Source organism: Neltuma alba, unplaced genomic scaffold (genome assembly GCF_004799145.2).
Source record: "Neltuma alba isolate B1F8T4 unplaced genomic scaffold, ASM479914v2 tig00003601_pilon, whole genome shotgun sequence".
Taxonomy (NCBI): Eukaryota; Viridiplantae; Streptophyta; class Magnoliopsida; order Fabales; family Fabaceae; genus Neltuma; species Neltuma alba.
Genome location: NW_021633347.1, coordinates 18,842 through 32,564, shown reverse-complemented (window position 1 = coordinate 32,564; position 13,723 = coordinate 18,842). Strand labels below are relative to the sequence as shown.

General features: G+C 29.3%; 1 protein-coding gene across 1 annotated transcript; it reads right to left on the bottom strand.

Annotated features, from left to right (window-relative positions):
* Nucleotides 1-881: 881 nt before the first annotated feature.
* On the bottom strand, nt 882-3,704 carry LOC114741989 (magnesium transporter MRS2-F-like; the record flags this gene model as incomplete). The annotated part of the gene is made up of 6 exons (XM_028930232.1): nt 3,315-3,704; nt 2,652-2,882; nt 1,865-1,993; nt 1,529-1,665; nt 1,241-1,367; nt 882-1,134 (listed from the first exon to the last, which is right to left on the bottom strand). Coding segments are annotated over exons 1-6 (1,267 nt in total), but the record flags the coding sequence as incomplete, so codon positions are not given.
* Between the last annotated feature and the right edge of the window lie 10,019 nt (nt 3,705-13,723).

Sequence of the window (13,723 nt, the reverse complement as noted above, 5' to 3'; positions counted from 1 at the left end):
CAACCATAGTAATGTTTTAAAGTATTTATAAAGTACTAACTAACTTTATGTTCAATAGTAGTTATGATACATGGGATGGTGATGAGCTTGTCACAACCAGTTCAATAAATGAATGTTTTAATAATTTTATGATATTTTCGGCTTATGGTTGGTTATAATTTAGGTCTCAAATTGTCCATAATCCAATTGTGTTGTATACTTTGTTTTGGAATCCAATGATTTATATTTGAAATTGTCGAGTATACAAGTTTTGTGAAATTGATACATTAGTTTGTGTTTATAGGCTTTTTTATTGAGGGATCTTATTTGGCAAACCATGCAATATTATAAACATAATGATATATATTCCAATAAGAAGAAAAATGATTGTGCCAATTGTTGAACACTATTAAATTTTATGGTGCCAATTGTCATTATTTTAATATTTTAGAAACAAAAATACCCTAAAACTATTAATTTTTATGGAGTTAGCTATCGATGTTAAGAATGTTACCACTTAAATGGCAATAGTCCTCCAACTAATAATTTAGAATACGAGTGCTTCTCACAAAATAGTTTAAAAGCAAAAATAATATTTAACCCTAAATAATTCCTTCTAAGACGTTTAAGCAGCCCCCCTCTCTTCCCTTATTATGTTTCCCTGGTTGATAAAAAAAGCTCTCTTGTCACCACAAAAAAGAAAAAAAAATCTCTCTCTCTCTCTCTCTCTCTCTCTCTCTCTCTATAAAATGCAATCCCCACATGTTAAAGATGGTCATTTCCCACTTCCTAGTGTGCCAAAAACGAAAGGTCAAACTAAAGACCTACAAACTAATTACCTCCCATTGGCAAATTACGTACATATATGTCAACCTAGGAAGGCAACAAATATCTTTTCTTACCCCATCCAACAGCGATAAAGTATAATCCAACACAGCCTCCTAGTGTTCCCAACGCTGTTTCCCAGAATTGTCTGTTTGTTCCATCATACAAGCTGATACGAATATTCATCCCAAACAAACCCACCACCACGATACCGGCATTTAGTATCAAGTTTGCTGTATTAAGTATTACTCCTACCTGCAACAGCTGATTCTGCTTATCGTCCAACATTATGTTGATGCAGTCCTCTGTGTCGTCCACGTATTCACTCATCTTTATCCAGTAGCAGATATATCAGTCAGTCAGTGTACAAAATCTTCTATATGGAGTTCTGAGAATTGGAAGTGAGATAGAAAAAGAGAGTTTCAGAGATACGTACATCGGACAGTTTTTGCAATATGCCGTCTATCTGAGCAAAGTATGCTTCTATGAGCATCTCCAATTCCTCAACGTCGGGCTTAACAGTAGTAGAAATGTTAGTGTGCTCTGAATTGGAATCTTCAGCTCTGCACGCAGAATAAAATTTGAGTCAAACATTATTTATTATTTTATTATGCTTCAGGTTTGTGCAGGATAATACAATACTTGGGTATTTTCTGACGGAAAACGATTGTTTTCTAAATTGAAAAGCAAAAAAGAAAAAAAAAATCCGGCTGTTAGTTCGCACCTGTGATCATCTTCTTCAACAGGAGAAACTTCTCTTGGCGATGATTGATCTGGGGAGCGAGAAGCAAGTTTACGCGTCAGGTACATTTCAGCCATGTCATTGTCATCGTCTAACAAATGCTCCAGTTCGTCTCGTACCTGCAAAATCCAAGATGAGAGTAGAAATAAACAACTGCATAATCGAAGGCTAGGAAACTTTAAGAAGACATGAACCAGCACAAGTGACAGGAAGAATTAAGAAAAGGCAACATATCCACAATGCTCCTGTAAATGGTTAATATTTCTTAGTCAAAATCCGTAAGTGATCAGCGTTGTCTGAGAGTGCATGATTATTTACCTTCTGCACACGACCAGAAAGTGTTACCAGACGACTCTTGATCTGTCTCACGCGTTCAAGATTGAGTGTGCTAATTTGAGAAGTCAATTCATCTAGAGCTGGGTAAGCCTCTTCTTCCAATGTGTGAGTCTGATACAGGTCCAAGAAGTTAAGTACAGTACCAGCTTTCGAGCTTATTATATACAGTACATTGTATAAAGCCAAAGCCAAAAAGGAAACCGGAAAACTGAACCAAAAACAATAAGAACGCAAATACAAATGGAATTTGTAGAGTACAGTCCCCATATTTACGACTGAACCACATTTACGGCTGAACTTCAAAGATTATAAGGTTTGGGCAAAAAGGGAGAGACGACACCTCCGATGAGGCACTCCCTAAGCAAAAAATATGCATCTATTATCTTCGCCTACGCACCCTCTTGAATTTCAAAAGATAAGCATTCCACTCACCACGGAAAAGTAAATAGACAATTCTGAAATCACAAAATTTCAAATCCTAGCCCATCTTTTGACTAGTTATAAGTGGGAATTGGTAATTGTCCTTCGTGTTCATTATTCCCATTTAAAGTATACCTCGACTCGAGAATAGAATCTCTAAAGATATTTACACCAATACCATTCAGCCGTTTTGTTTAATGATAAATCTATGTAAGAAATAATAACAAAATGTGCCTTTAGGCACGATGAACGACAACACCACCAACCCCCCCCCCCCAAAAAAAAGCACCATGAACAGCATCATTAGAGATATGGAAGTGCCAAATGAACAAATAATTATAATACACACCTCAGATTCAAGGCACCTGCATGCAGATTCAAGGCAAGCTTCAAGTGCCCTAAATTCGAAAGGCAGCTGCTTAGGAGCTGCAGTCACTGGCTCGTCATCTGAACTCTTATGACTATCCTCTTTACTGTTAATGTTCTCAGACGTTTCTTTGGTTGAATTCGAATGATGACGACTGCGCAAGGAAGGAAGCTGGTGATTGGTTGCGAACTCAGGATCCTTTTCTTTACTCATCTGCACAATGCAGTTCAGAATTCATAAATTCTCACTATAATTAATCAGTTTTATTAGATGGTAAAAAATGATATGTGCAATGCCATAAGTGGTTTGAGACAGCAGGGGACTTAAGATTAAACCTGTTCGAAAAGCAGAATTTTATAAATTTAGAAGTGCTTTTGATAAGAAAGAAAAGATCATAAACGTTAAAAATAAATATGTTTTCAACCCGGGGGTTTCGATTTCCTTTTTTGCTTCTTGAAAGAACACAAGCTTATCTAAACAATTCTATCCTAGCATAAATTCAGTTTACCGAACAACGGTATTCGATTTCCAGCAGTTGCTGTGATGAGGTATAATTATATTAACAGAAAATGAATACAAATTTACGGCGAAAGCTCCATGGAGGGAGAACATAGATGAAAATTGAAAGAAATGACTTAGAATTACTTGAAGAGGCGCTCCACTGTAAGTAGAAACGCGAGCCTGAAGATCTTGAACAAATTGAGCAAACAATGCATTAGAGCAATTGATCAAAAGGACCTCCTTGGCCGTAATCACAGCTTTAATGTGCTCCAAATTGATGACGATGGCTCTCTCGCGTCCCAGAATGGAGGACGGGTACGACAATATTGGATCGAGAGCACGAAGATCACGCGCCGGTAAGCCAGTGCGCCTCATGATGGAATGCTTGTCAACCTCCTCGAGGTGCGACTGCCCAGTCTCCGACACGACAAGCCACACCTTCACTCCGATGCCCTTCCGGCGAGCCTGCGCTTGAGCGTAAGCATTAGTGCTCGATTGCAACATTGTGGCTTTTCCGATTTCTTCGTCGCCCATGGCAGTTCGCCTTGCAGCCGGGGATTCTAACGTGAGCGTATATATTGTTGCTCGTTCTTATTTATTCTAAATGGGAGATTTTTATATTTTAAGGTGAGTATCAGGCAGCTTATATTTTTCTGATGCATTGGAAGAAATCAGGTAGTTATAATGAGGAGATTTGCACGCGCCAAATTCGGAGATCAGGGGCATTAGGCCAAACTAACTTTCTCGGAAATTAGGAGTTTTGCACCCAGTTGCGGTGCTTTACCAAGCAAATCATATGGGACCATTCAAATATGATTTTGGTGGTCTAGATTTATTTTTTTTATTTTTTAAAATAATTATTTTAATAGGTATATAATCTAAAATGAAGATAACCTTTTAATTATAATTTTTTTAAAAATAATTTTTATTTAAAAATAAAAATAAAAAATTAAATCTAAACCATCCAAATTAAATTTGAATAATCTAGATATGATGAGTTTTTAGTGCTTATTACTTTGACAAGCACCAAAACTTATTCCGTTTTACACCATATTACTCAATACCCATTCCCTCATAGGCATATAGGCATATATATATATATATATAGTTAATTAATTTGAATAAATTGAAAAAACTAAATAAATTAGTTATGTTTGTCAAAAATATATGTTAATTTTTTTAAAATACCTTCTTGAATTATTTGCCTTAAAATTAAAAATAATTCTTGATACAAATTCTCTCAACATGTATACAGGTCTTATATTTAAAATCAAACTTAACCCCTAATTATTTCCTATATTAAGAATGGGAGGTTATTGATATTTTTGGAAAAATAGTAAGTCTATTGTTTTTACACGATAACTATTGCAACCTTTTTGTTGTAAACTGTAATTTACCGAGACATATATATATATATATATCATCAAAAAAAATTTATGGAATAAGTATCTTTTAAGAAAATTATGTTGTTTCAGCATCTTGACTTGTTTGAATTAGTGTTGGTAAAAGTAATTTTTATTTTGATTAGCTTTTGCAAACTGAAATTAAAATAAAATATCATTAATATAATGAAATTTATATTTTGATTTTTTCCGACAAAATTAGTTTAATAAACTAAAAATTATTTGACTAATTAATTGAAAGACAAGTTTAAAGGTAAAATGACAAAAAAAAAGCATAAATTGTATGAGATGAATACGCATATATATATATATATATAATATATAATGTGACAATTTTAGGAAAATATTAAAAATAAAATTATAAAAACAAAATTAGTCTATCTGTTATTGGAAAAATTTGAAAACACTAAAATACCAAATTCAATATATTTAGTGGATAAAAATCTATAAATTAGAAATCATACAAATATAAATTTTTTAACTAAATTCAAAATTAATGATAATTATATTATGTACAAAAAATTGATATCTATCCAATAAAATTTTGTATTCAACTTTCAAATTGGAGAAACTTTGTTATCTGAGACAAAAAAATTTGCCTTTATTATCCCTTTCATCTTCAAGATTCGTCATCCTTTCTGCTCTCCCTGCTCAAAAATCAAAATCCCTTACTCCAACTGAGTTCATTGCCGTCCTCAAAGGAAATCACACCAAAAAAACTCATCTCCTTTTGGCATTGAATTATGTTATTTCCTCCCAATTGATTGTGTTTTATTAATTGATTTTTTTTAGGTATAGAAATCTTTTTATTAGAAGCAATCCTATTTGAAACACTATTTAGCACTAAATATAAGCATATCTCCCAGCAGGAATTTGAACCCTGATTCACCTTGTATGAAACTAACTAGATCCAATCTTATTGGTTGTTAATTGATTGTTAATTAAGGTAGAGGAAAGATAGGAAATAGAAAGGCGGAGGTGAGAAGCCCAGCACAGAATAAAGAAAGACCTCACCAATTCCATCATCATAGGTAAAATTGTGAATATTTTGATTGGATTTTAGAAAATAGAATTTGAAAAAAAATATTTTGAGAATAGATTTTGAATATAGGGGTTCATCTGGTCGCCCTTATAAATTTTATTTAAATTTATGTTTTTTGTTTTTGGTGAAAACCAAAACATGCCCCTAACTGATGCTTTTTAATCTTATATATAAGCATTTTGCTTAAAAAAACATGTTTAGCCATAATAAAAAATTAATTGTTATTAACTTTGCCTTAAAATTTAATAACCTTTTAATTTTACTCCTAATTAAAATGTACACTTTTTAAAACATACTTCATCCAATCCTTAATATAAGAGTTAGTTTGACTTTCAATTTAATTCTAAATATAAAATCTAATCTACTTTGTCTCTCATATTTATCGATTTTTTCAAAGTAGTTCTTATAATAGTTGCACATGTTAAAAATTCAATTAAATGGTAGTTTTAACTAATACATGATTAGCAATGGCATTTTAAAAAAAACATTTAATTATTATAAATAACTAACTCAACAAACTTTTTAAATTTATTTAAATTAATTAACTAGCTCTTATATTAAGGATTGGAAGTAGTAACAATATATGTAAAAGGTAAACTAATATATTCATGGTAGAAATTTAATTAAGCTTCTTATAAATAAGACAAAATATTTTCTTGAGTTAAGAGTCAAAATACCTATAAAAATATATCAAAAGTTCACCCAACACTATGATTTTTTTTTTGTTTAAATCTACCAATTAAAGTTTAAAAAGAACTCGAAAATACTAGTACCATTAAAATGCAATAACATCCATTAAAATTGGTTGTGGGATCTACAATTTTTTAATAAATTACCAAAGTATCCCAAATTAAAATAGAAAAAGTTAAGGGTCCAAAATACTGATAAACTTATACCAAAAGTTCATTAAACACCATATAATTTTTAATAAAAATATCAAAATACCCCAATTTTGAATGGTTATTGTATTTTTTGTGTTAGAAACTATTAATTATAATAAATTTTTATAATTAAAATAACTCATATAAAAAAATTTGAGCTTAAATTGAATTGCCCTTTAACAATAGGTTGTTTATATCCCCAGTCTCTTTTTTTTAAGTAGACATTATAGGTATGTTGTTGGAAAATAAGCTTATTTTTAATAAATTTTTTCCTCATCATCCAATTTTTTAGTAAAAACCAGTCAATTGTTGTAACTATTATGGTTGAAAATATTTTAATAGCATAGATATTATATATAATAATTAAATATTTTTCTAACTTATCATATTTTATATTTTAACATCATTAGAAAATTGTTAAATAAAGGCAAAAAAATAAATATTTACATTTTAATTCTTTGGTTAGAATTTATTAGATATTTTCATACTTTTAATTTAATTTAAAAATTCATAATTATATCTATAATAAAATTATATGAAAATATTCTAAAGTTTGATTGAAATAAAGAATTTGAATCCATCTTGTAAGAAAGTGAGTTTTTTTCTTGGAATGGAGATGAATCGAAAAAATCATTGAAAGGTTGGAGAGATATGGTGGTTTCTTTTGTTTTTTTTTTTTTAATTGGGACTATTTAGGTGCTTTCATTAAAAATATTGGGGTTTCACTACCAAAAGTGGTTTTAAATTCTTTCAAAAAATTGAACATAAACATAAAAGAAATTTCATGTTTATTGTTAAATTTGATAACATATACTAAAAGATAAATATATATATAAATGTAAAAGAATTTTGTTGCCTTTATTTTCAAAAGATAACCATAATGTCTACTAATAAAAAGATTGGGAATATAAACAACTTATCGTTGAAGAGAAATTCAATTCAAACTCAAACTATTTTATATGAGTTATTTTAATTATAAAAATGTATTATAATCAATAATCTCTAACACATCCTAATGCAACAGTCTTTTGAGATTGGGGTATTTTGATACTTTTATTAAAAATTATATGGTGTTTGGCAAATTTTTGATATAAGTTCATGCGTATTTTTTATCTTTAACTTTATCAGTTTTAATTGGGGGCATTTTAGTAATTTTATTTAAAAAAGTGGGTCTCCCAAACAATTTTAATGGACGTTATTGCATTTTAATGGCTAGTATCTTTGAGTTGTTTTTAAACTTTAATCGGTAGATTTGAACTTAAAAAAGATCATGATGTTGGGTGACTTTTGATATATTTTTATAAGTATTTTTTACCCTTAATCCTACTTTCTCCCTATCTTACAAAAAGTAAATAACCGTTAGTTACAAATGTCATCTTGTCCAATACTATTATCTATATTTAAATTAAGATTTTTTTCATCAACGTTATTAAAATTAGGAGTTACTTGTTCCATTTCTATTTGTACCAATTAAACTAACTTAACTAATTTATATATTAAGCGTGCTTCCATTTTTCCAATTTCACCATAAGCTCACCCTATTTGCTAACCTTTAAAAAGAAAAAACAGACAACATCTACAATAAGTCAGTAAGTCAATTCATATATTCAACAGAGATATATTTTGAAAAAGATACTATTTCCGGTCCTCAATATAAGAGTTCATTTGACTTTTATTTTGGTCCTAAATATAAGACCCCAATCCATTTTCAAAGAAATCCTTCTAATAATGATAGTTCTAACTAACACACTTAATTAATAAAAATATTTTAGGAAAGACAATATCTATTCATTACAAATAACTAACTTAACTTATTTCTTTAATTTTTTCAAATTAGTCAATTAGCTCTTATAATTAAGATCGGTAGTATTAATAATACGTCCACCCCCTCCCTTGATTATTTTCTTTCATTTTTAGGTTCAATTTTTACTCTCCCCTTTTTTGTCATTTTCAAGTCTCCAACAACCTCATGCTTCTTTAAAAACACCAAAAGAAAAACAAATACAAAGGAAATAATCTGCATCGAAAACAATTAAAATTAAAAATAATTAATAAATTGTTATAAATAAAGAAGAAATAGAGAGAAGAATCATACAGAGAAAGAGAGGATCAACAAGAGAGACTATTTCTCATTCCATTCAAGTGTACCCAATACATTATATATGGCCTCTATTTATAGGCACATCTTTATACCTTTGATTAGAATCTACAGATTATATAGTAATAGGAGATAATTGTGGGATATAGAGATAATGGGAGATATTATATATTATAAGGAATATAGGAGATAATGGGAGATATATGGACATCCACAAAGATATTATTATATTCATAATACTCCCCCTTGGATGTCCAATATATATGAATGTGCCTCGTTAAAAAACTTCAACTAGAAAAAATCTTGTGGGATAAAAACCTAGCGAAAGAAAAAAAGTACATCATTCATTGATACACTATGCAATGCTGCCTCATTAAAAACCTTGCTAAGAAAACCCAATGGGACAAAACCATAGACAAAGAAAAAAAAGTACAGCGTGTATCAACTCCCCCTCTTGGCAACATCAGTTGACATTTTGGAGCCTGCAAAGTCTAATATAACGAACAATCCTTCCAAATATTGTAATGAGATAAAAACGTCAAATATGAATTTCATAATCTTCTGAAAATTATGAGACAAATAGTCCTTTTATAGTTTACTCACACGTAGATCATACTATGATCTCTTAACATGAAGATCAAATAAGAATACTTTATCTATATAGCCATTAAGATTAGTTTTGGATACTTTCAGATAAAATAATATTACCTCCATATCATCCTTAAAGTAAAGAAGAATATTTTTAATTTCATTCCAACATCTTCATGTTGATAAAAAAACTATATCATGCATATCTAAAGTGTTTATATCATGCAAATGATAGCTCAAATTCTGTATAGCTAGATAGATATATAAACGTTTCAGTGACACTAAGATATGGTACTTCTGGACCAAGTGTTTATTCATTACCTTCTGAAGGTCTAAATTGATCTTTAGTCCATATCTAAAGATCTTGCAACTACCAAAACATATAATGGATATTGCTTATCCACATAATATATGTGACTTATATGTATTCTTCCGAAAGCTTTCATTTCAAACTTTTTCTTTAAGTAATTCGCAACTTTTGAAAACTCATCAGGAGTTTTGATACTATCATCATAAATAATACTGATAACAAACTCATTTTGAATCTTTTCACAAACAGACAAGTTGGAATATGTTTACATCATTCCTTTAGTCGATATTAACCACATATGTCTCATATAGATACTTACTTGAATAGTATCCTTAAGAACATAATTGTATGCTTCTAGAAACTTAAATTCTTTAAGGATTTTCATACATTATGATCTATATCTATTTATATATTGGAACGTTTGAATTTAATAATTTATACAAGGATTTGAATCTTTCAGAGATTCATATAAAATTTCACTATAAAGTGAGTCATACGTTATAGTTATATATTTCTAGGACGCACATGAAAAAATTTCATTTATTACCAGACTGCCAGATTGATAAAACATATAATTTAATCTACTACAAGATTTTATTTCTCTTTATATTTTACAAATGCCTATTTACATAATACTAGCATTACACTTCAAGTGTATAGGCCAGGGATACACAAATCCCTATTACATTGCATCTTTTCTTTTTTGTTGGCCAACCATTTTTCTGTCTGTATCTCATGATAAATTTATATATAAGATCCTCACTTGATCATGTGATATCATCAATCAAGTTATTGTCGACAATTTTATTCCTTTATCGATTTTATTTTCTTTTATGACATAATATATCGAGGTCTCTTTATTGCTTTTAAGCACTTAAACCTCTTTAGGGGTCAAAGAGTTATGTCTTAACCTCTTTTGCAATTCATGCCTTCTTAGTATGATCATCATGATCATTTGCTCCTTTTTCTTTTCTTTTGGAACCGATCATAATCTCATGCTTTTAGCATGTCTTCAAGAATGGGGGCATTTTTAGCTGCAATATAAGAATTAAAAAATTCTCATTTGGGTCAGTAATTGCATCTGGCAGACATTAGTAATGTTTTATAAATGCAATACTTTATGAACTTATAGTTCATACTACTATATTTGAGGATCTACATTTAATAGTGAAAGTGCATTATATGTGCTCTCTTTTCTAACTATACATTTTCTCCCCCTTATATTGGAAATATGCAATGCATGTCTCCCAAATCTGTAAATCACCTTTAGAAATATTATTTTGTTTCATTTAGAGACAAACAAGAATAAGGAGGTTCTTATCCAACATTGATCCCAACTTACTTTTAATATTTATCTATGTGCATTATTACTTTGGAATAATAAATATTGCACATTCTAAGATGAAAAATGTCTGCCTTCTGACCAAAAGCCAATTATAATGGGAGAATTCACAATACATTGTTGGCTTGATGTATTTATATGCAAAAATATATAAAATCAATCATCCCAATACTCAAATAGGAATTCTGTTCTCATAAACTCTGATCTAGCTACTTATGGAGGCTTTTACTAAGCATATAATCATCAGCAACGTGAGGAACAATCACTAGTAATCTCAACAAGAATCATATTGATTTCATAATCAAGAACTTATGTATTTAATATAATTATTTGAACATATTTGCAAACTTCAGGTTGCAAGTTGATCATAAACACTTGTGACCATTTTATAGATGCATCTTTTACTTATAGAGTATTACTTTGGTCCACATGGTGTCTAAATAGACCCATATATAAAGTCGATACATTATAAATATGTACAGATCCTATTTTGAGCATAGCTAGTGATGTTCTCTTTGAACACAAGCAACACATAAAAATTCTTGAATCATATATCATTTTTAAAGAATCTTCTGGTTCTTTAATAAATGACAATACACTTTTTTCATGACATTTTGCATCATTATGATCCAGGATGATCTGACCGGTCATGCCAAACTATGAATGCATAAACTTCTGGTTTATTGTAAAATTATTCTCAATTATTGGCAAACTTCTTGTTACCATGTTATATTAATTATTTTTCTCCTTAATATTCCATTATGAATTTTATCTTCAGGATAATAAATTATGATATAGGTCTTCTAGAGCATTAGTTTTTATCTTTTACCCAAATTGTAGAAACCTGTACACTCATGGAAGGTTGAGCGCTACTGGCTCTTCTGGAGTTTTTTTTTTTCAAAAGGAACATGAGATATAAGGATTGACATTAATATTAATAATAACAAATTTCATCCAACATGATTCACACTTGTATTTCAAAAATCTCCCCCTCAAGTATGAGTCGTATAAATATATTTTTCTTATTTCTGTATTTCAAATACAATGAATAATATATAGTAAGCTAATAACATATCTTTAACTTGAAAATTCAAATGCTTCCTGATTCATATATAATAATAGATTTCAATCCAATTGAGCTATCATCTTAAGACTCTTTGATAAGCAAATATTCTAATATAAATGTTTGTGGGTCATAATTTTTCATTATCAATTTCTTTTCTACCCACAAAAATAATGGGAAAACTGCATTAGTTATTCAAGAACTATATCGATTTGTTACTAGTTCTTCAGGAACTATATCAATATTTTGCTATTAGTTTTTCTGGAACTATATCAATCTTTTGTTATTAGTCCTTCTGGAACTATATCAATTTTTTGATTACATATAGTTTTTAAAAAAAATGCTATATATAGTTCTTCAAGAACTAAAATATATTATTATTTCACTATATGATATACTTCACTTTTTGTTATACTTTGTTTTTTCAAAATATGAAGTATTTTTTTTGAACAAAATATATATATTTTCTCGATATTTCGTTATTCAAAAACTTTATTTCTTTGTATATATATTATGTAATGCTTCAAAACTTATTCATAAATTTATAAATTCAACAAAAAAAATCTATAAGGACTAAAATCAAACTATATAGTTAGGAAGATTTGAATCATAAGCCTTTAGGGCTATTTATAAGTCATTAGTCTTCAAGACTCTATATTAGAAATTATATATATTTTTAAAGATCATTTGTGTCACTTCATATTTAAACCATAAGCCTTCAGGGCTTTAAAAACATCATAAGTTATTATTTTCATGTTATTCAATAACATGAGTGTAATGGCTGCTGGCCATTTAGTAATAAGAAAATTATAATATTAATAAATATCAAATTGAATGTCAAAAATATATGAGAATAAGATAAAAATAAAACTTGAATTTCAAATTAATTAAATGTAACATGAAATAAAGAGAAAAGATAAACTCTTTTACCAATACATCCTTCACTATATAGTCATTAGTTTTCTGGGCCACATTATTTATAATTCTAATTGTCATAATTTTTCTTTTATAAACAAACCATATAATGATCATTCTCATAATCAACACTATATGGCTTCAGGCCATTTAATAAAGAAAATAAAGATACATGGCATCTAGCTATTTAATTTCAAAATAAAAAATTAAAGATATATGGATTCTGACCATAGGATAAAACTTTGATGTTATATGGCTTCAAGCCAATTAATAAAATAACAAAATTAAATATTTATGACTTCTAGTCATAAGATAGAAAATCAAAATTATATGAATGCGAACCATTTAATCGAGAATTATATCGTGCTAATAACGTGTTATAAATAAAGAAGAAATAGAGAGAAGAATCATACAGAGAAAGAGAGGATCAACAAGAGAGAGTATTTCTCATTTCATTCAAGTGTACTCAATACATTATACATGGCCTCTATTTATAGGCACAACTTTACACTTTTGATAGAATCTATAGATTATATAATAATAGGAGATAATTATGAGATACAGAAATAATGAGAGATATTAAAAATTATAAGAAATATAAGAGTTAATAGGATATATATGAATATCTATAAAGACATTATTATATTCATCACATAAATATAAATATAACTGCATAAGCTTCCTTGCATTCATTTTCATTTCGAAAACGCTGAAGGACATATCGGTAAATTAAGAACTTTTAGCTGGGCAAACGGTAAATTGAGATTAAACGCGTTGGCCTTGGGTTGCGCGGGTGATTCCGAAGGAGCATCCGTGTGTTGTGCAACGGAAATCCCGCCTTTTTATTCCCCCTCTCTCTTACTTTTCAATTAAGTAAAGTAAATGCCGAATGAAAATGTTCCAAGATCTTC